Genomic DNA, 24,060 nt, shown 5'->3' with positions numbered 1-24,060 from the left:
GTGGGGTCATCCATAAGTTGTGATAGGATAGTTGCTTACCATTGAACCCTAAGGACGGTCCTGTATGCTTGGATGGGAGCGAGATTCCATTCACACACTAGCGAAGCTCTTTTGGAGCCCTCTGGAAGCTGCGGTGTGATCTCTGACAGCCATAGAAAGTTTGTCAAAGCTAAGGAGCTCGCCCAATTGTAGCTCGCAACACATAATGCACAAAGTAATGCAGATTCATCCACCTGCATCCAGTTCCAAATGTGTGAAGTAGGAATCACCTCATGTCGTGCTTTCATCTTGCCTCTTAGCCATGAAATAGACTCCTGCAGTTATGGGGCTGGCATGAGGACATTCAGGCTGCTATTGAATTAATACCTAAAGTCCCAGCAAAATTGGTAAAATTGGTATATATAAGTAAATCTCAGTGATGTTTTCGACTTTTTCAGGAATGGGGTTACCTGACTTTTAATAACACCTGCTGCTGTTTGGACCACCTTGTAATGAATCCACGTTGTGTGTTGATAAGCTTGACCCCATCTGTTCCTTATCAGGTCAGAATGGTCTCATTCATTCATTGTAGCCGGACAGTATCATGCACTGCATGTTATAGGGGGGCTTTTTGGGGACCTCTGTCAAACTGTGGTTGTGTGGCTGCTGGCCTTTCTGTCTAAGGTAAGGGCTGGAGTCTAAAATATATTACCCAGGAAGTATCCAACTTTAGCGGAAGTGCAACGTGATATACAACTGCAGAGCAGTTTGAGATGGTAGACCATTGATGGAGATGCTGAGCATTCAGACCGCTTGCATTAGAGTTGATTTAATTAGGAGTATAATAGCAAAAAAATTAAGTGACCTAAAATAGGTGTAAATAGGAAATCTGAAAGATTTGCCCGCATCGCAATTCAGAGTTCTGGTTTCGTTCTTGTCTCTCTAATTTGACTACTTGAAACTCGTACAATGATTAGGCTCATCCCTGTATAATCTGCGTGGGTGTGAACAGTAGATCACATGATAAAGCACAACACACACTCGAACATAAGATAATAATTTTATTGATGGAGCAAATCGATACACAAAGGAAATTCACTTAGTGGCAGCAGGCCCTGCAATTTGACAATCACAACATTCTTGTTTTGTCAGTCAATGAGTCATCAAGCTCCAGGGGAGACATGATACATTATTAAAAAGAAGCGGTGGCTGCAATATCGGTGCTCCAATGGTCTTCGAACTGGAAGCCGCGAAGGGATGTCCGTGCAGCACAATGCTGTGGCTAGAAGGCTGTCTGATGCGTCTCCAGCCACTTCACAAGTGCCTCTGAAAAACAACAGCCTTTTCCCTATGTCCTTCATGCGAAATGTGACATTATTGCAATCTTCTAATTTTTAAAATATTGTAATTTGAGAGAATATTATAATACTGACTGTCGTTTTTCTCATTTTTTTATGATACATGCACACCAGCCCCCAAGTTCCCTTAGACGTTCAAGGGCCCCCACTTAAGTTTTATTCTAATTTTTCAAACATTGTGCGGAACTAACACACAGTTTTTTTCATCTTCTCATATTATCTAAATTGGGATATTTGCTTGCAATATCTTACACTGCATATAGTCTTGATAAATTGAACATCACAACTGTGCAGAAATCTATACTTCGAGGAGGATATGTCTGCAAGCTCCACTGCACATAGCTTACTCACAATATTTAGCATAATATTTATGAGACAATAGTCTGTCATTTTGGGAGCGGAAGATGATGAAATTATTTTCCGAATGGGCTGTAGTCATCAACATTTATAAGATCACTGGTGTAAACAGTACCAATTCCCACTGTTTCTACAGCTGGGTTGTGATGGGGGAGGGTGGTTGGAAATCATAAACAGGCCATTACATCAAAGGGTGATTCAAGCCTCCCTTCAGTTGACATAGTTGTAATGAAAGAGCAGGGCGAATGGATGCCAACCCAGTACTCCCTATGCTTCTTTGCATGCCTGCCAAAAGAGAGGTTTGAGTGGGAACAAAACTAGTCTATCTTCTGAGAGTATGGCCTTTGGGGCAGCCTTTCAGCAGAGTGGGCCCCATTATTGCTGAAAGTGCTAGGTTGTAGGTAATAGTAAAGAAACATAGAGTGGAAAGGTACATCTCTAACCGAGGGTAAAGCCCAGAAGAGCGATACACCATGGAGAGTCTTGGTACTGATTAAATTACACACCATTGATGAACTTCGTCTTACTGGCTACATCTTCCCATCTTTTCGCCCTAACTATGCTCACTCATGGATCTGAGCTCACATCTCGAAAGATAATTCCAGACATGTTAGTAGACACGTATGCAACAGTAACAAGAGATGAACACTGATTCTGAAAATGTAAATGTCAAATTCTGGATGCAATCATTCTCCATTCTCCCTCATTAAATATTTTCTTTGTAACTTTTTGTATGTTTTGGCATTTGTATACCGCAAACGCATTAGGAGAGCAAGAGAGTTTTTTTTTAGACATAGCCAAAACCTAGCTCCAAGGAGCAGGGGACAGCTCTGCAACAGACGTTTATTGCAGTCTCCAAAATGAATGCATTACACAGAACAAGGGGTATGAAATGATGGAGAGAGGGGCCGAAAATTGCATTTGGGATAACACAAAATAGCAGTTATATTTTTAATATCACACTAATTCATACCTTACACTTATGTAGAATTCGAGGTACAAGGCGATAGTTGATTTGGCCACCATCACTTTATTTTTGTCCAAGTGCTGAAGGTGGGATCAACACCACCTGTATTCAACTATTTATCACAAAATACATTTATTGGGGGGAAGTGTAATCCCCCTTGCACCCCACTGAACTTACGCCCCTGGAAATCCTCTAGCCAAGGAGACATGCAATTTTACTTCTCAAAGACAAGAAATTGCATTGTTTTTGGATCCACTGACGTTCTGGGCGTGGGTTTAAAGTCTATAACTAGCTATTGCTCAGTGCATTTGTGATCTTCTTTGCTGTATGTCGCCCAGCTGTGCTACCAAAATTATTTTCATAGATTTAGCTGTAAGTGTAGCATAACTGAAACCATTTTTTTTAATTAGATTGCTATATGTGACAGCTATAAATGTTAATGAAAGGAAATTACTATTGTGTGATCAGACTGAAGGGCTCAAAATCATGCTACACCACAATCCCCCTATGGAACAACCTACAGCAAGGAACCTTTTAATGATTGATATTACAATAATATATTTCTCTGCAGAAAAAGAGTCCTTTGGGGCTTTTAGATTTTTTACACATAGAAAGAGGAAAAACAAGGAGAAATAAACATATTTCTTGTTACTCCTCCCCTGGAAAGGCATACCATTTTGATGCTTTCCCAGATTTACTAATAGTAAATCTGGGAATGCACCAAAACCATGGGTGGAAGCTTGGGAGCACCTATCTTTCATCCATAGAACGCCTTCCCAGGGCAGAGTAATGCAAGGCAATGACTTGCGCTGCTTTTCGGTACTCCTGATTTACTATGACATGTAGAGCCACGAAAGGTGTCTCTTACTGGCATAGTAAATCTCACTTATGGGCTTGAGTTACCATTGTGTCTCCTTGCAGGGCCCAAGGCAATGCAAGCCCTTGATAAATCTGGCTCCGGGTGTCGTTGGGCTGTTCAATTTTCACATGTGTGGATTACATTTAGTCTACAAGCCTAGCTATTAAATTTGTCTCTTGGCTTGTAACCTTACAAAACTTTTATTCTTAAGCTATATAAATCTTCTAGAGTTTTTTAATGACACAGCTTCTTCCTCTGCACTTTTATACATTATGGTGAAATGAACGAACTAGTAAGTGCTATGAAAAAACGTTTTTCCGGCCTTTAAGTGCTTGCACCTGATCTGAAACAGAACTGCCGTTGAGCACAAAGGTTGGAGCTACCCATGTGCTTCTTCTAGAGCACTTTCATGCCGCAGTGCCTGTCAACGGAAGGAGAGCATTCATCCATTGACATGTATTCACTGATGCTTAAATGAAATCAGAACACCTTCAGCTTAACAAAGATGTGTCCCATATTCTATCTCTTGATCAAAACTCCAGGTGAAAACACTTGGATTTCATCTGTTTCTATTTTATATAACATATATAGATAACTTACACATATGATATTTACATTACACTGTATCTGCTCTGCACAATAAATATTTAATAAATATCTAAGTTCCCTATTCTTAGTACATATTTGACAGAATGTACAGAGCAAGAGCTGTTATTATAGTTGCACAAATACTTTTTATAAATAAATTCAATAAGGCTCAAGGCAGTGCAGTGCAAAACTAGGACCCAGGCCAGACATTGCCACCCGCCTTTTGGTGCCATTTCTGCATACATGAAGAACTGGAACCCTCACTCCCACCGGTTGTTACCATCCTAAGACGGCACCCTACAGTCTAATCAGTTTGTGGCAAACAGGAAGGCTGTTTTTAAATAAAATAATAATATAAAATAAGCATATTAATATAAGGATTTTAAAATGTTTGTCACAACTCAAACAACCTATTTTCCAAAGAATTGTGCCTAGTTTACAGGTCAGTGAAGCTTTAAAAGAGCACCCTTTGCTTTGAGGGAGGCTCTTTTGGGTTTTAAAAAGAAAATATGAATTCGTTGACATCATGCTTTGGACCGCACTAACTCCTCATTTGGTGTAGTGTTGTCTGTGGACAGAATTTCAATGGTCAAACGACGGTGTTGCGTGTTACCAGGCTGAGCTGTAGTGTTTCGATTAAAAGAAGCCTATGTCTAACATTTAATTATGACTCACACTCTTGTGTTAACATTTCCAGTTCTAATCAGCATATTCATCTAGTTTTCTTGATCTATGCACCCCGTTACATTCAGTATACTACACAGGGATAGGTCGCTAAATCGAGAAATCTTTATCCATCAGTGGATATGAAAATGTCTACCCACGAAGTCTAATCAGGTGCATTGTCTACAACACAATATTCTGTATATCACATATAAAGTATTTAGTTCATGAGGCCAGTTAAATACGGTACTAGGAGTGCTACAATCCCTGAAGTCGTTCATAAGGATATACCCTTCTAATATTAGTGCACAACATTGTATGTTGAATACAACTCCTAATGATTCTATTAATGATTCCCTAACTAGAACTTAAGTTTGCATCTCACTGCCAACCGCTTTTTGTGCACTATGTATAGTTGCAGAAAAACATATGGTACATGTTAGTTACTTTAGAAAAGTTATCTCTGTTCGATGGTCAAAATTGCTGTATTCATGCTAACCGAGAGAAGATCTGTAATGACCAAAAATCACAATAACTGCCTTCATGGCAAGTGAAGTCACGATCCGGGTGATAGTCTCATGCGATGAGTCATACTATGGCTGCTGTGTAATTTACCTGAAGAAATGGACTTCATCAGCAAGCATTGAAATTGTTGATTAAAGTCATAAAGCATCTTCTTAAGGTGAGCCACTAGAGTGAACAAATAAGGCTTTGTGACAAAAGGGTGAGATCTGTGTATCAAGAGATCTACTGAGTTGCAAAATGTATGCAAATTGAAGATTTCTAGGATGCCTTGAAAACTGTTTTAGAACATTTCAGGTCCATGGCAGAGGAGAGACCATAACAAAGGGTTGAACACATAAAGACAGAGCCATCACGCTAAGCATGTAGGGGACAGGTGAGGAACATGACAAAGTGCCAAGAGGCCCTTAGATTGGGAATAGAACCAACAGATTAGTAACATCCAGGACATGATCAATAAGCAAAGCATGCCAGGAGCAGTAGAAACAAATTAATTAGGGACAGAGGCACCAATCTAGGCACCTAAGGGTCAGTGAGGCTGATCTGAAGCCCTGCCAACAAGCAAATCACCTCAAACCGTGTGTCCACAAGCCATCATATCAGGAGAGCAGGCACATGTGGGACAATGTCAACAAACAAAGCATCCAAGGGGCAGATGAGTAGACTAAACATGTCAATAACTATACCAGAAACTAAGCACATCAATGGGACAGCCAACACTCTTAGCATGTAAAAGACAGTGCTTACAGATTAAGCACATAAAAGTACCAAAGTGCTAAGCACATAAACAGCAGTGCCTTCACATTAAATACGTTAATTGTACAAATGGGCTAAGCACACAAGGAGCAATGCCATACAGTAAAACAAAGCCGACTGAGACCCAACTAAGAAAGCATAAAAAGCTAAGTACATCAACAGCCATGCCAAAGAATAAACACATCAGGGTCAGAGGCATCAGACTAGGGGCCTGATTTAGAGTTTGACAAACAGAGTACACTACCTGCCAAAATCTCAGTCTGCCCTCCATATTTTGAGATGGGCAGACCTTCAGTATTCCTTCATCAGAGCCTCCCTCTTTGATGGAGCCTTCCTCCAACAGCCTAAAGGAGTAGGCCTTTGGGGGAAGGACTGTGTGCCATTAGCCCAATTTAGTGTTGACTGTGTAAACGGCTTTTTTTTCCTGTTGGTCACCTTCTGAAAAGTCCTGACAGTAACGGACAGGAAAAAAAATAATGATCCCCATCCCCACACCCTGGGAGAAAACTCCCAGGGTGTTGGGCAGTTACTTTATTGTTTTCCTAAAACAAACTCCCACTTTGGGAAACTGTTTTAGAATAACAAAAGACACCTGAAAAGTTTGAAGGCCAGCCGTCATGCCTGACAGTACTTCCCGTCTAACTTTTGATATGTTGATAGGAACAGCCTTGGCGGGGGTTCCTGTCAATGTGCAAAGGTGTCTGCAGGGCTGGCACATAACTCTAAATCTGATGGGCAGAAGTCCCTCGAGATGGCAGATGTAATGTCTTCCTGTATCCCATCAAAAAATCCTCTGTCCACCAAACTCTAAATCAGGCCTAAAGTATGCAAGGTTAGTGAAACCAGTGAAGCACATCTAGCGGTGGTGGTTCCTATCAGTGTGCAAAGTTGTCTGCAGGGCCGGCAGACACCTCTAAATTTGATGGACAGAGGTCCCTTGAGATGGCGGAGGAAATTTCCTCCACTATCCCGTCAAAGTATCCTTTGTCCGCCAAACTCTAAATCAGGCCTTAAGTATGCAAGTTTAGTGAATTCAGTAAAGCACATCTAGAATAGTGCCATCAGGCGAGGCATGTGAAAAGGTGCCAAGAGGCCCCACACATCAGGATTGAACAACAGACTAGGAACATCCAGGGCAATGGCAACAAGCGAAAGTATATAAGAAAAAGTGTAAATAGGCTAGGAACATCAGGGCCAGAGTCAGCAAGCTGAGCATACAAAGGACAATTGTAACAGCTTGAGCACAGATGCAAATGTGTGAAAGTGCTAAGCACACAAGGAACTGTGCAGTGATATTGAGCGCAGCAATTGAGACACTCCCAAGTTAAGCATATGAGAACAGTCCCAGCACAAGAAACAGTTAAGTAGCAAAACATATCAGAGCGAGAGCATGAGCACACTAAGCAAGTAGTGGCAATGCTAACAGAGAGCAGCAAGAAGAATCCAACAAAATAAGTAAAGAGGGGACAGTACAGACATGCTCAGCACACCAACAATCATGACAGAGCCACAGCAAACCGCAGTGGAGCCATATGGTTAAGCATATGGCATGCAACACAACATGGAGACAACAGTACATACTGCATAGTCACAACCACTGGAATAGTTTTGGCATTGCCTCTCCTCATATACACCTCTCCATACACAGAACTCCTCCCAAGTTCCCTTGCAAAGATTTGACTGTCTGACTACTTTGTCTTTGCAAGTCAAGGGTTTGTTAGTTTGGGAAACTGCAGCTCCATTTTAGAACTCTTAAATATTGAATGATGTAAACTTTTGTTCTTGTTTTATATTTTTCTTGCCCAGTTTCCTCCCCACAATTCCCTACGATCAATAAACATCACCCAGATGGTGGAGAAGATTAGCATTTTTTTTTTCAAAACATGGTGTCTTCAAAATAATGTCCAAACACTGATAAGTTCATTTTAGCAGATATTGAGTGCCATGTTGCTGGTGCTGCTGGTAGTCATCCGCTTGCGAAGGTGATTGGCGAAGTCTATCTGGGTTTGTGATAGGACTTGGTTGATGATTGACTTGGGTAGCCATCCCTTTGGGGAGAAAAATAAACGTATACATGGTAAGTAGCTTTAGAATTGAGCATCACAGTGTGCGAGACTATAGCTCCTTTTTTTATAATTACAGCTCCCTGCATGTGATTATAGCTTGTTTTACCCAAAGATAAACAGCATCTCACGTCTTTGTAAGTAGAGTATCACATAACCTGGCCCCTTCAATGTTCAAGAAACATTCATTGTTGAGAGAACATCCTAGCTCTCTAACGAATCACTGTCTACACTACTACACATATTTTATTCATTACACTTCCAGGTTGGGAAATATTTTATGATAAAAATGAATATAATTATAATGACCACTTGGTCAACAACTGATAAAACTTGTGACTTGTTTATCTTGCAGTAGTCATACCACTTGTTGAACACAACCGTCTTGAAAAAGGCCTTTCGCAGCAAGAGCATATTTGGGACTCACATAACTATAATTTGTTTTGCTGAAAATCTCTACTTTGTGAGATCCAGCCCAGTAACTAGATCAACAACTTTTCTTCAAGCAACATGTCAAACCTCAGTCAACCAACTTGCATGCAATGTATTTTATGTTTGGTGCCTCTAGTTTCTGGAAGATAAAAGGTCAGGGTATCAAACTTGCCTCTTGCTATGGAAGTTTGGTTGTAACCTGAAATATAATGTACATTTGTCAACTGTAATACATGTATGAGCTATTTATGAATCTGTTTGTTCTGATCTAGACAAGAGTATGTACTTATATGCCAGGAGTGAATGGAGCCAGAACTGCACAATCAGAGAATTCTACAAACAATCAGAGACATATATTCCACCTCCATGATTTACGATCCACTTTTGCCAGGGAGAATTAAAAACTCACCTTCAGGTCGATGCTGAGAAGCCAGGTCAGCTTGGTTTGAGTAGAATCTCCAGCAAAGGGGTGGAGTACCATACAGGTAGGGCCATTTTCAGCTCTACAAGAGGTTTAAAAGGACAGACAAACATATAACTCCAGATTGCAAGTTTGTGCATGCTAGGGCTGCCACCTCTTTGGGTGTTTGAACAGTAAGGCAGTCCTTCTTGTACAGAAGAATACCATGTGTATCTTTTTTTCCCCTAAAAGATCTGCTTCTTATTCCATTTATTGCAGTCACATTCTAAACATGTCCACCAAAATTCACATTTTCAAAAAATCATGTAACTTATTTTTTTGAACTGCCACTAGAAACCCTCATAAATAAGCACACACAGGAAATAAAACTTGCTATCCAATAAATCATTAAATGCCACAGCACACCCTTGTAGCATCAATACACAGAAACATGAACCTGGCTTCAAAAAGGTACTCAGCAGTGTAAACCCATACAACATACTTAGAATAGCCACTCAACAGTGAACACAGGTACCCATCCTCTTAATGGTCGTTATGCAGAGAGGAATTACCTGATCTCAAAATGGCTAACTTTAGGACAGATATTAAGAGGGCTCTGCCCAAGCTGGAGCCAATTGCTGTTCCATATATATTATCTGGTTGTTGAGTGTCTGGGTGAGACCATTGACTTTTTTGAAGCTGGGGAGCAGAGACGGACCAGGTTTCAGACCTATGCATCTCAAACCAAAGAGACAGGCTGGCCAGCCCACCACATTTTTGGTTAGGTTTTCTGTAGGAAGACGATGGGACATGAAAGTGTCTCCTAAATTTAGATTATTATTTCACAGAATGCATCTGGCATGCAGTAGGGTCAACAGATGAGAAGCTCCTTAGTCACAAAAGTCAATTTTAGAGGGATTTGAAGGTATGTAGCATAACTTCTGGAAAATGTATGCACATTTCCAGATCTGATACTAATTTCAGAGAGATTGATAATGATTTCGTTTGGCTACCTCAGTTCTGTAAGATTTGGTGGTATTGTCTGTCAAAGGTTATAAGACTGAGTGAAATATTTTTTTTTTTCAAAATTTGACATATAGATTATGCCCTGCATTCTTATTGAGCATACCTGAGTGCTGTTTTACGTTTCTTAGTACAGAGGTGGACTGGCCTATAGAGGCAGAGGAAGGTTTAAGCACAGTAAGGATTTAGTGTAATCTTCTGAATATCAGGCACAACATAACCTGTGAGAAACTGGGATCCATTCTGAAAGGCCCAGCACCATAGAATGGGTAAAAGACCTGTCAGATGCATCGACATGCAGATCTGTGCCACTTTTCCAGCCATCTTTTAAAGACTGCTAATCTGTGAACATGTCCTTGATTTCCATATATGCCAACCTACCTCTCGTCTTCAAGATGCTACTACTTCATCTTGATTCCCACTACATGTGTGCAACATCCACTCCTTGGTTTGCTGAAACACACCCACGGGGAAGAACATTTGGCAAGCCATGTATGCTTACCTAATCACTCCTTTCTGTTCAGGCATTGCGCCAAATCTGGTGGACATGCCTGCCAGTACGCAGGTGGAGCCTCGCCTTTTACTGCAACGCACGCTCACAAAGTCACGTGGTCCCACGAGGTTACCTGCTGTCTCGGCCGCAGTCTCGTGTGTGATCATTGTGTCTTTCCCAATCTTCTGAAGGATCTGTTGAATGTTTCAAGACAGAATGTCAGACCATGTATTCTAGATATGGGTGTGAAATATGCTTACTCCGCTATTAAAGTGACCGTAGTACAAAAATACATTTTTCCTTTGGTCCTCGGTTGGACCTTTTTTCTTCCACGCCCATAATATTTATTTGTCTCTTGATTTGTGAATTTTAGTCTGTGTTTATTTTGTTTCTGTATCTATTAATGAAGTATTTAAAACCCACCCCTATTGTGAAGCCCTTCTCCAGGCAGCTGGTAAGTATGTACTCTGGAAGTCTGAAGACTGAAGCAATCGAAGATCACATGATACCTAATGCATGACTTTTAAATATTGTCCTTATATTATGCATAGCATCAAGGTCTGGGGGGCATTCAAGGAAGCCTAAAAGGTGAAAGAGGTTAGCTTGGTGGGAGGAGCTTTTTAAACTTAAAGCTAGGATTTTGATCCTGGTTACAATGCCACCCTGCCTAAATTAAGAAAGAGGGCAGCACTTTGGACTCTATCTCAGGACGAAATCAGATGTAGGGATTGTTTTTGGGGCTGTGCTAATGCTTTAGGATCAGCATAAACAGATAGCATTAATCCTGTGAACCGAGTGGGTTACCCTAGCCCCATCCCATCACTGAACCTTACACATGATCACCAAATGTCATTTTTGCAAGTCAAAAGAATATAGGGATGAGTGGAAGATTTGTAAGCTCAGGCCAAATAAAACTGATTTGATGATTGTAAGAGCTACATAAATATAATTACAAATTTGATTGTGTGTGTGTTACATTGTGCAGTGCTTCATATTAGCTTCAAATTGTCCTATATCAAAAATGATTAGGTAAAGTTGTGGTCAACAAGCAGGAGGTGCAAAGTTAAAAAGATGAGTACATCATAAACATAACTTCCATTTGAGCAAGAACAAAAGTGCATTATACACACCTCAAAACGAATTTAAAATATACACAAGATGAGGAATACAAAGAGGAAGTAGGCAAAAAATAAACATAAATACACAACCTATTAATTTTACCTATAATAAAGCTATGAATTTTACAACAGTACATTACCCCTGAAATGCAGGTTTTCTTCACCAAACAATTTGTCAACTATGAGTGCACAGTGCGACACAATGGAAGTTTAGAAATTTAGGTGGCTGATGGAGTTTAAACTTTAACTTACAGAGCAATTTCAAGTTAATATTTAAACATCAAAACACACTTTTAAAATACGTATAGTCAAAGCAGAATTTCCTTCAACACAGATTGCTGACAAGCAGCAACCCCAATGACACCATTGTGGTCAATCCACAAGAAGAACTAACAAACACTGACTTGAAATAAGATTGCGGAAGCATGTTACATTATTCAGACTGCTGCTAAAGCTGTCATTTCTACATATCGTACAATGACACTGACCATGTATACGTTAAGTTATCCGTTAATTCATCTTGTTGCAGATTTAACTGTAAAGAGACTGTACAGACAGTCTCAAAACATAGTAAAGAAGATCAATGAAAACTGTGCATACATGTTGATTGACCTACGCTGCGGGATATGGAAAACAAGAACACCAAGCATATTCATTTTATCTCCAATTATTCAGTTGTCTTTCAGTTTAGCCTGTGAGGACGACTTGCATCTTGGAATATCTTGAGACAATACCTCAAGTAATCTGTTTCTGGAAAGACGATATCCCAAGGAATCTGAAATGGAGTGACTTGCACTCCACAAAGTGAATTTCCCTGTGGTTTCGTGCTGATAATGTATAGAGGGCTGAAAATGTTTGCATAATACCAATGTAGTACTCCATCTTTGCTTCGTAAATCCTATCAAACCCCTTTGAGGCTTTTGACAGAATTCGTATTAAATGGCAATTGTGATAGTGGATTTAGTGAAATAAACAATGACCTAATGAAAATAGGAATTAGACATTTATATAATTCACCACATAGTAAATGGGTTCTCAACCTTATTACCAAACTCAATTAAAATGATTTTATCTGTTTCATAAGGGTTAAAGGTTGAGTCTACCTTATTGAGATGCAAACTTATGAACAATTTTCATTACCAATCTCACCGTTTGTGGGCTCATCAGACTGTGTGATTTACCAGCAAATTCCTTTCAAAATCTAGCAGGTCTATGTGGCTAAATGAATTGATACTGGAGATACAGGATAATTTTTGTTTACACTTGCCCCAATATGTGGAGCCATCCACCCCGACCTTGTCCCGGAGTTATGTCCTCCATACTATCTAGAAGAAAGATTAAAACTGATCCTATATTCTACTCCACCTTGACTTCTTTAACATTGGGGTTCCAGTTGCCCATCTGCTCCATTCTGTCCACCAACTCTCCATACAAGCTGTTCAGCGGCTGGTCCAGGACAACCTCCAATTTAAAGACTTTCCCAATATCTGGCAGCACCTTGCTTAGCACTTTGTCACCATTTTGCTAATAGGAAAACAGAAAGAAACACATATTGCCATCAGAAGAAAATATAGCCTGGAGTAGGCTGAAATAATGGCAAACATTCAATTTACACGCAAATGCAACAAACGCGTCTTACCGCCTCGATCTCCGTTTTCCAGCCATCCTGCTCTTGCAGAATCTTCAGTGACTTCTTCATGGCTTCTTCCCCCTGTTTGACATAGGACATTTCAATCTCACTGAAGGGATTCTCCTCCAGCCGGGAGCCTGTAGGGGGCAGGAGAGAGTAAAGGGATGCTTAAGTCATCTATTCTGAGGAATACTTCACAAATGTAGGTGGCATGCGTTATAGGGAGTTTGGGGTGCTTCTCTAAGGGCGGGGGGCCGCAGAAGCATTGTCAATCTATGAGGAAATAAAAAGCTTCCCCCAGTCAGAGCCTCTTAAAGGCCAGGAAAATTACTATACTCACCTATGGTGGCAAATCCTGGTAACAGCTTGCCATCTGTATTTGTGTGACTCTGCAGCCGCAGCTTTTTCAGCTTAAAATGGGGTTTCTGCATTGCCACACAATCGATCACTTAATGCATAACATTCAGACTTTCACAAAAACATTGGGTTAGGTTTATCAAGGGCTTGCATTGCCCTTGCATGACACAAGGTGAAGCAAGGGCAACGCAAGCCCTTAAGTGAGATTTACTATACCACGCAGAGCCACCTTGCCTAGCTCTGTGTGGCATAGTAAATGTGGAGTAACGCAAGGCAGCACAAGTCGCTGCCTTGTGTTACTCTGTCCTGGGAAGGCGTTCCGTGGATGGAGCCTGGGTGTCCCTTTGGGAGCTGTTACAAGAAGAAATACGTTTATTTCTCCTCTTTTTTTTTTCACCTTTCAATGTGTGCCACATTCTGTCACATACATAGAAAGAGGAAAATGCCCCTGAAGATTGTTTATGTGCCGAAAGGTGTCCATTCCTGCGCAAAACAATCTTGCTTGTAACTCAGACACCCTTGCAAGTGCATAGGCACTTGGCAGGCACAAGCGCACCTGGGCAGAAAGAGAGAGTGCAGGAAGATTGTTTATGTGCGGAAAGGTGTCCATTCCTGCGCAAAACAATCTTGCTTGTAACTCAGACACCCTTACAAGTGCATAGGCACTTGGCAGACACAAGCGCACCTGGGCAGAAAGAGAGAGTGCAGGAATGTCCCACGTTTTAGTAGATATGGTGCATTCCTGCCTTCTCCATTTGCCACAGTGCAGCAAATTGTCTTGCTGGGTTGTGCCAAAAATGAGTATATCTTCCTCTTTGTTTCTATCTCAGAGCAAATCTGCACATATGGCATAATACCTTGCAAAATACTTTGCAAAACGTGTCTCCTTTCGGCTGGTGATTGCTTTCTTCAGGTAATTACTTTGGTGGCAATTTTTCTGAGATAGTATCATCATTCCATATTTATATGTGACATGTTTCATTACTGGTATGGCGTACACTTTCTTAATGGAGAGAGGGCCTCCCGGAACCGAAAAACTGAAGACAAGTTTTCAAACAGAACTGTAATACACAGAATAAAAGAGGCACATCTTTTATGAAAAATGTTGGTGTGCTTGCAGCCATTTTTTCTACTGAGTGGAACATTGTGCATGGTTTATACACACTATTTTATTCTTGGAGGTGGAAGGGGAATGTTAAAATGTTTGCAAACACTGCGAGACGCCCCATAATTTCTTGTCAATAATGCTTAATTTAGTCAACCCTGGTACATAATTTGGTCCTGCACTGCCCCATAATTTGTGCATCTTGCTGTTATGGCAATCTCATAATGTCCGAATTGGACCACCCTTACAAATAAGTATATCCCATTCCCCTTCTTGGCATAACACTCAACATCAGTGACACATCTCCACAAAGTGTACCTGTTGGTGCGATTTTAGTTGCTAAGGAATGGAAGTCCAACCCAAAAGCATATGGTTTGGTTTGTTAAAAAGAACTGACATAATAATCTTTGAGTATTATGTGCTTGTTCTCTTGTGTGTCCAGTTCCAGGCTCGGGGCATCTGGGGATGGGTTAAGGGGAGAGAGAATAAAATGTAAGAAAAATGTCAGGTAGTCTTGGGTGTCATGGATGGTACACGTGAATGGGATGGGAGAAAATCACGTGATCTAGGGGTCATTTGGATGGTTTGCGACTAAGAATTAGGAAGAATATTAGATAATCTGAATGGAGATTTGGACAGTGGACGCTCATAACTTGGGGTATATTCTCTCCATCACAACAGATTGGTTCGAGGTAACAAGGTGTTTGGTTTGGCATTTTCCAGGACTTTATTCAGCGAAATACCCAATGCCTTTCTCCATGTCAGTCTCTCCAAAAACAAAACTAGCCCTAATTCTACTATCTAACATGGATGATGCCAGTAGAGCGATAAAACTGGAGAAGAATGCGTTGGCACTGGGGTTTTACCACTATCCTGTTGACCAGTATCAACAGGAGTTAATGTAAGGGCACCATTACTCCAATCCTAAGAATAGAGCATAGTGTCCTAAAAATCGAGAAGTGGTCTTCCATTTTTTTAAATGATCCGGTAGGTGCCTTCTGGTAATAAAAATCATATGTATTTTTTGTTTTCTAAGGAGGTAACTTTGTAACTTTGGCAGTACTTTAGATCATTATTGTCAGGTGGAAGCTGAACAGGAGTGGTGCTTGTTCACGTGCCTGTACACATTAAAAGCGAAGCTGCTTAGTTATACTTTATTATGGAAATCAGTGGCCCTCACAGGCAGAGTTAAACTCCTAAGGACGGTATTTGAAAATGGTAACCCTGTTCATGAAGAGCACAGACTGCAACTAGTAATACACACAATATACCAGCTTGAGCTTGAATTAGCACGGGAAGGGGGTAATATCTGTATTCTTGCACGTTGAAGGGCAGGTTGTTAGAAAAAGTATCATCTGATAGAAATACCATGTGCTAAAACATGTTTACAAAAATAAATTTTCCATTGGGTGTACATTTTCTATTATTAGCTCAAATTGAGCAAAATCATTGTAAATTCTATTTAGGATACATTGTTTCTGTTGGGCAATCTTTTGGTTATGATAGACCGCTCTTGCAACATATGAGCAATCTTTTAGTAGGTGGAGGCTTGGCCTTCCACAGTTCACGCTTGACCATGACTCTGTCAGCAGAACCAGGTCAAACCATCATCCAAAATGTAATCTAGAGCCAAATGTAATAATTAACAAAAGAAAGTATTGGGAATCTAGCAGGCACATCTAGAGCAAAAGAAAACTGACAACTGTTAGAACTATGGATAGCCTGGTATTCAATCTGAACCTAACACAGTTACGAAATGCCCCACCCCTGCCAGATTACTTACTAAAGGCATTCATAGCAGATTAAGCCCACTATTTGGACTGGCTTGGAGTTTAGAATAGGAGTGGGCTAGCAGTATCGTTATTGCTACGGCATATTTTCAATGTCTACCTTGACAAGGTTGGATCTAGTGGCTCAGATGACAAATGCATACACTGGAAGCTGTATTTGATCTTAGGTTCCCTCTTTTTAAACCTGGTGGTTTCCCTCAGCCTAACAATAAACAAATATATTATCTATCAATAGCACCAACAGACCTCATTGTGGATGAATGTTGTGCTCTACAAATGCATGTTATCTTAATGTGAAACATACAAGAAGGTAAAATAGAGGTAGCCAACGTTTGTAGCTGATGTTCCTAGCTATGTTTTAGTACTCCTGGCACGCCCTTGCCACCCCTTCTTACAGGGCTCAAAAACACAGCAGAAGAAACAGAAAGAACTCAGGATTCTTAGGGGCATGTTAACTTTCTGTATGTCTCAATGGTTGTGCCTTCCTCGGCCTCTCAACAGGAGTTGGGAGGCTGTTGAGGAGATACGTGTGGGATAAAGGGTCAAGCCACTTATGTCCTGGAGGGGGCGGTGTTAAAGGATGCGAGATGCCACTTCCAATTCCCCTGGGTTTGACGTACATGAATATATACTGCAAACTCAGACTTGCAATTCTGGCCTTAGGTTACAAAACAAAATACCAGCATGGTAAAGCATAAGCAGTAAAATGTGCTTATTGCACTGACTTTGCACTTGAGACTGTCAACCACTTACTTTACTTTTGTCCCTTGAAGATCATCTTTAAAGAATATGGGCTTATTGCCTGCTTCCTCCTGTTTAACATTGGAACAATTTGTGATGCACATGGTTACAAAGAGCTACACCCACCCCACTGAAAAGTCCAGGAGAATGGCTTGAGATACAAACTTGAGTACTTAGAGACTGTGCACGCCCAGAGACTTGGGAAGGTCTTACTAAACTGCAAACTAGATTGCTGCAGTTGAGGACTATATGTATGGTTGCTTAAAGTACTAGTTGTGTTTATTCATGGAAGCTCTTATAGACATGTATATAGGGCAGTGATGACTAGTATGCCAGATCCGATGCGTGACAGATTTTCACTATATCCACATTAGATAAATTCACATGCATTAAAAATAAATTAACATTATTTACATATCCAGTGGTTAGGCTGAAAAACTGCCCTGGATTTAGCATCCCTGGACTTGTTAACATCAGCATTTTGGGGGTAGTAAGTATTAATTCAGTCTATCTCTATGGTCACCCACCTCACCCAAGACCACCAGATTATCTGGTTTATATCATTTCACTGAAACTGGGGTGCGGAAATCCTTTCCAAAATGCCCCAAAATTTGATATTTTGACAAATAGCTCTAGTAAGAATCTATAAGAAAAGAATGATATGCACAGAATGTGCAGATAGCATCACTATAATCTCGCACTTGATTTGAATTAGTGGTAAACCTTCCCATTGTCATTTTATTTCCCTGTATTGAACACCCAGAGTAGTTGCAGTATATATTGAAATCGAAATTAGTCTGCCATAATTCATCTGGTATTTTAAAAATGTAGTTCTAATTTGTTTTTTTTTATTTTGAGTTCGTCGTGTAATAATACGTATACGTTTTGTTCTTCAAATTCTATGTTGAATAATGTTTAGGTTATATAACTTGCACTAATATGTCTCTGTAGTTTTTTGTGTAAGGATGTTGTAATGTGTATGTCTTTACGAATTTGCAACAAATTCATTTATATTACACAACTAAAAATGTAGGGAAATAGTAGGTGATCCAGTGCAGGTTTTAAAGACAAGCACAAGGATTTTAGTAAACTTCACAGGATCAGGGCTGTGGGTTGGTTAGGTAACCAGGGTTTCGATTATATCTCATCTGGCTGGCAGAAGGTGACCAGGGCAGTAGTAAAAAATCCTAGTTTAACAAACAATGTATTTTCTGTGATAGAATTTAGCTAAGAGTTCAATTGGGAACAGATGGACGCCAGCTGTACAGGTGGGTTACTTACTGTCAAATGCTGTGTAACGTATTACAAAGTTTTACTGGGGTTATTCCCATGTTCAGCTAGGTCTGTGAGGATCTTTTTAGAAATCTCTTCAAAAAATCATTCCCCATACCAGAGCGAATACCAACATGCAGTGTGCATTGGATGGAGGCTGTTGAAAGCAGAATGTGGAAAGCATCATCAGACGGGGAGGTGTCTAGGACTTACTGAGAAGGGAGCTCCTTCGGCGCACGTGATTGACCCAGGTGCTGGGTCCTGGTCCTGCAAAGGCCAGTCTGTCCAACTGCTGCCCAATGGCCATGGCAGCTGTCCGTCTTAGTCCTGTAGAAAAAAAAAAACATTTTGAAAAAGTTATGTTTTGTAACAGAATCAGTTGTAAATTCAAGATGGCAACAAGTATGCAGCAATCTAAATCCAGCTTAATCAGTTAGGAGAAGATTTAACATGTTCTGTAACTTCAGTTCATAATGGTAGCTAACCCATGAGAGTGACGTCCCCTAAGGTTGGTGAGTCACAAAAGTCACTGTGTCCGGTGTAGTAACAGTGACACCTAATTGCCTCAGCCCAACCTGCCTTTGTTAGGCACAGGCCTGGTATAAATTCTTCTCTATTTGCCACGAGGTCAGTTTGTGTGAGGTTGACAGTACCCACTGCCTTTGCAAAACTCAGCCCTGTTGCTCACTGGATTGATATATCCACTGACATCATGGTCAGAGGATTCCTCTAAGGCTGTAACGGAAGTGAGTGTGGCATGGAGATGGCAGATCCACTCTAATCCTTCTAGGGTCATTCAAATGAGCGACAGCCAGTTGGGTAAGAATAAATCAGTGCTTTTTGTAAATAGCACCAAGAGAACCCTAGAAGTGAACGTGTGGTATGCACATATGCCTGTTATGCTCATGTTTTTTTTTTAAATATATATAACGAGCACCATAAAAAGTATCTATTGCTGCTTTAACAATGAGTCTTGTTATAATTAAAATAATTAGTACTTATTTCGAGATTATATAATTTAAAACATGCACTGCATAGGCAAACCCAATAGGCATGGCTTGCATTTTGAGTCATGGTTAAAACATTAACAAAAAACGTTTCCATATATCGCCCAGGCTTTATTTCTATTTTTATATAATGCCTTTCCAGTAGTCTTCTATGGAAACATTATTTTCACCCACCTAAATTCTGTAGAATGACAGGCTGAGTCAAATCTGCTGCCATTCAAATCTATGACCTATCGATTGGACGTAGATCACAGCAGCAGGCGCTAAACCTAATGAGCTCTCTCTGCAAGAATGTTTCTGCTTATCTGTTTGGAAGCAACCGCTAAATTAGTTTGTTTGGAGCAGAGCTCTGGAAAATATGTTAAACAATGCATATGCTGTGCTCACCAGCAGTCATTTTTATCTGCAACAAAAGAATGCAGCTGATTACTAACAGCCAGCGATAGATTTCGGGTGCAGCTGAAAGGTCACTTGTCCGTTCACGATTTCCCTGCCTGTTCTTGAAAGAAAGACCAAACGTGGTCTCCAGCTCTATAGTTGTCTACTTAGTTCTGTTAACCCATGTGGGTCATACAGGCCCCGTTTATCGATTCATCTTCATGCTGAGAATCTAATCCATATTCATTGCACTTCCATTAAAATACATTTGTAGTATCTTTCCTGATCTTTTCCGTCCAGATTGATCTCGTGATATTTAGATCTTGAGTACTCACTGTGTGAGGAATAAAGATAATACATTTATCAAAAGACACCCTCTTGAACCCTTGGCTGCAAGAGTAAGGATTGGAGACACCCTCTACAGCGCCTCAGCTGTCAGGGGTATCACTGAGGCAACCAGTGTAGCCGCAGGCTGGCACTTTGGGGAAACCACATCTCGCAGAGAAGACAACCACTGTACTCTGCCTGGCAAAGGAAACCACATCACTCAGAGTGGACAGGCTCTGAAGTCAGTGGCTGTCAGAGAAAACTACTTCATTCACAGCAAATCAATCGAGGTGTCCCCTCTGATTACCTCTATAGAGCTAGCTGTCAGAGGAAACCACATCTCGCAGAGGAGACAACAACTGTCCTCTGCTTGGTAAACGAAACCACATCACTCAGAGGGACAGGCTATGAAGTCCGTGGCTGTCAGAGAAAACTACTTCATTCACAGCAAATCAATCGAGGTGTCCCCTCTGATTACCTATATAGAGCTAGCTGTCAGAGGAAACCATATCCCGCAAAGGAGACAACCACTGGCCTCTGCTTGGTAAACGAAACCACATCACTCAGAGTGGACAGGCTATGAAGTCAGTGGCTGTCAGAGAAAACTACTTCATTCAGAGCAAATCAGTCGAGGTGTCCCCTCTGATTACCTCTATAGAGCTAGCTGTCAGAGGAAACCACATCTCGCAGAGGAGACAACAACTGTCCTCTGCTTGGTAAACGAAACCACATCACTCATAGGGACGGGCTATGAAGTCCGTGGCTGTCAGAGAAAACTACTGCATTCAGAGCAAATCGATGTGCTCATTGCTCTGTAGTGGCGTCTGAACAGCCAACTGTCAGAGGAAACCACATCACTCATGGGGACAGGCTATGAAGTCATTGGCTGTCAGAGAAAACTACTTCATTTACAGCAAATCAATCGAGGTGACCCCTCTGATTACCTCTATAGAGCTAGCTGTCAGAGGAAACCACATCCCGCAAAGGAGACAACCACTGGCCTCTGCTTGGTAAACGAAACCACATCACTCATAGGGACAGGCTATGAAGTCCGTGGCTGTCAGAGAAAACTACTGCATTCAGAGCAAATCGATGTGCTCATTGCTCTGTAGTGGCGTCTGAACAGCCAACTGTCAGAGGAAACCACATCACTCATGGGGACAGGCTATGAAGTCAGTGGCTGTCAGAGAAAACTACTTCATTAACAGCAAATCAATCGAGGTGTCCCCTCTGATTACCTCTATAGAGCTAGCTGTCAGAGGAAACCACATCCCTCCGAGGAGACAACCACTGTCCTCTGCTTGGTAAACGAAACCACATCACTCATAGGGACAGCCTATGAAGTCCGTGGCTGTCATAGAAAACTACTGCATTCAGAGCAAATCCATCTGGGCTCTGTGGTGGCGTCTGAACAGCCAACTGTCAGAGGAAACCACATCACTCAGGGGGACAGGCTATGAAGTCCGTGGTTGTCGGAGAAAACTACTTCATTTACAGATAATCAATCGAGGTGTCCCCTCTGATTACCTCTATAGAGCTAGCTGTCAGAGGAAACCACATCCCGCAAAGGAGACAACCACTGTTCTACGCTTGGTAAACGAAACCACATCACTCATAGGGAGAGGCTATGAAGTCCGTGGCTGTCAGAGAAAACTACTGCATTCAGAGCAGATCAATCGGGGCATCGCTCTGTGGTGACGTCTGAACAGCCAACTGTCAGAGGAAACAACATCCCGCAGAGGAGACAACCGCTGTTCAGCTGGGTTAGCAGAGGAAAGCACATCACTCACGGGAGACAGACAATGAAGTCCCTGACTGTCAGATAGAACCATGTCACTCAGATGAAATAACGCCTGTAGCCACTGGCTGTCAGAGAAAACTACTACACTCAGCGAAGACCACATCACTGAGAGATACCCTCTGAGGTGTCTCACTGCCAAAGGAAACCACATCTCCCAGAAGAGACAACCACTGTCACCTTTCACTCTCATGGAAAACAGCGTCATGCAGGAGACCGCTACTGCAGGCCCTGCAGCCCGGGAGCCCAAATCATTCAGGTCAGGCAAACTCTACCCGTGGCTGGCACAGGAGACCACACCACTCAGTGATGAAACGGTCAGTCATAGGAGGCAACCACTGTAGATCGTGACTGGAAGGTTATTGCAATATATTATAATTGCATTTATTTAGCGCTTGTTACCTATGAGGAGTCGTGGCATAATGGCTCACTGAGTTATAGTAACTCTGATCTGTCAAGGGCGGTAAGTCATTCATTAGAGACAACCAATGCAGTCCATGACTGGGAAACGGAAGAATTTTCCACGGTTACACAGTCGCAGTAACTCTCCATTGTCAGATGAAGGAACATTACTCGGTAGAGAAATTCCAACAGTCACATATGCCGCCCCTCCCCTAACTGGCACTGCTGTCCGATACAAAACACACACCTGCCTGCATAAACCCGGGCTCTGAGTGGGACCACACCTTCTACAGTAGATACAACTGTTATACCCCCCTCTGTGAGCGACGTCACATCACTCGGATGAAACCACCACAGCAGCCTTCGCCTCTTCCAGGAGATAGGGTCACCCAGAGCAAACACCCACTGAACTTCTCGACTGCCCGAGGGAACCCGCACTTAATCTGAATTCATTTAGTGATTGCTTGCAGCAATATTTTTTTATAAAATGAACGCTTGCTAAATGCACCTTTAATACCTAATGCAACACCTGTGCCGAAAACATACAATTACGAGTATTATACTTAGGTGTTTGGTTAGCGCGCAGTGCTAAAAAAAACATCTTTACTCGCTTGTCCCATGAAGGACGCCAAAGAAAGAGAAATCTGAGTATTATGAATAAAGAGTGTGTGATTGAGAATGATTCTAACGATAGGAGAGTTTGGTAAGAAAGTATTTTGGGAGAAAAGACCCTGGATGAAAGTGGTCTATTTAGTAAACGGTGCAATCTGGAAATAGAGATAATCCCAGCAGTTTCCCATTTTCATCAATTGGGTGATCCTGGACAAGCCACGTTCAGTCTCTGCCTCAGGAGCCTTCTCTGCCAAAACGGGAAGGACTTGAAGACCAACGGAACGTCTGCATTACGCACAATCATAAACACTGGGCACAGGGCACTTACATTACAGATGAAAACATTTCATAAATGGCACTTCTCGTACAGTTATGTGTCCTTACCCGTCATGTTGCGCAGGTGCCGGTATGAGATACCAGCGCACAGCTTGAAGGTGGCAGGTAACATTCCGCAGCTGGCAGAGAGTTCCGGGTGTCCTATGTGCTTAGGAGGGGACGATCCGATATCTAGTGATCTCTGCGCACAAGCGAAAACTGCTCAGCGTTTTCTTTTCTGAGTAGCCTGGAGTAATCAGGACTCAAAGGGTGTTCGTGAATCGCGCAGTCTCTTCTTTTTGTCGGGTAGCAGGCGGCAGGGAAGACCTCTCTAGTGGCAGTGTGTGGCGCAAAGTCTTAGCGGCAGGGAGCTGCGGATGACGGCGAGGCTCTTCTACTATGGGTAGCCTGGAACTCTCTGTTGGGCCTGGAATGGTGCAGGCCTCTCTGAGTGGTGGTTTGTGTGTAGCGCAGTCTCTTCTTCTCCGGGTAACAAGGAGTGGAGATGTCCCAGTCGTGCTAGTAGTGACTGTAGTCTCTTTTCTGTCGAGGGCAGGGAGTGGCGCAGGGCTTTCTCTGTGAGTGGTTGAGTCTTTGCTCCTCTCTGAGTGGCAAGCACCTCTTAGGGGTACAGGGTATTTTGCTGTTTAGTGCTCAGGGGAGGTGTGAACTGCTGCGTATGTTGCTAACCCCGCAGCTCTGCCTCCTTATAAACACGTCCAAGGATGTTTTGCTGCAAGAGCCCAGA

The 24,060-nt window shown here is 41.8% G+C and overlaps 1 protein-coding gene across 1 annotated transcript; it reads right to left on the bottom strand.

Annotated features, from left to right (window-relative positions):
• Positions 1–1,054: 1,054 nt before the first annotated feature.
• STAR (steroidogenic acute regulatory protein) lies at positions 1,055–23,988 on the bottom strand. Its single transcript, XM_069213440.1, has 7 exons — positions 23,382–23,988; positions 18,687–18,800; positions 13,218–13,345; positions 12,944–13,102; positions 10,470–10,654; positions 8,954–9,047; positions 1,055–8,097 (listed from the first exon to the last, which is right to left on the bottom strand). Exons 1-7 carry the CDS (start codon positions 23,443–23,445, stop codon positions 7,975–7,977), a joined length of 867 nt encoding a protein of 288 aa, XP_069069541.1. The 5' UTR covers positions 23,446–23,988; the 3' UTR covers positions 1,055–7,974.
• Positions 23,989–24,060: the final 72 nt, after the last annotated feature.

The sequence above is a fragment of the Pleurodeles waltl genome, chromosome 11 (assembly GCF_031143425.1).
Source record: "Pleurodeles waltl isolate 20211129_DDA chromosome 11, aPleWal1.hap1.20221129, whole genome shotgun sequence".
Lineage (NCBI taxonomy): Eukaryota > Metazoa > Chordata > Amphibia > Caudata > Salamandridae > Pleurodeles > Pleurodeles waltl.
Note: the sequence above shows the minus strand (reverse complement) of the source record. Positions and strands in the feature narration are given on the sequence as shown.

What these genes read in the sequence shown, in the direction of transcription:
- STAR (XM_069213440.1), bottom strand. Translation starts at nt 23,445, where the DNA reads ATGTTACCTGCCACCTTCAAGCTGTGCGCTGGTATCTCATACCGGCAC. An exon ending in CCGAAGGAGCTCCCTTCTCA is followed by an intron (nt 13,346 to 18,686) that starts GTAAGTCCTAGA and finishes TGCCCCCTACAG; the next exon opens with GCTCCCGGCTGGAGGAGAAT. An exon ending in CCAATGTTAAAGAAGTCAAG is followed by an intron (nt 10,655 to 12,943) that starts GTGGAGTAGAAT and finishes AACATTCAACAG; the next exon opens with ATCCTTCAGAAGATTGGGAA.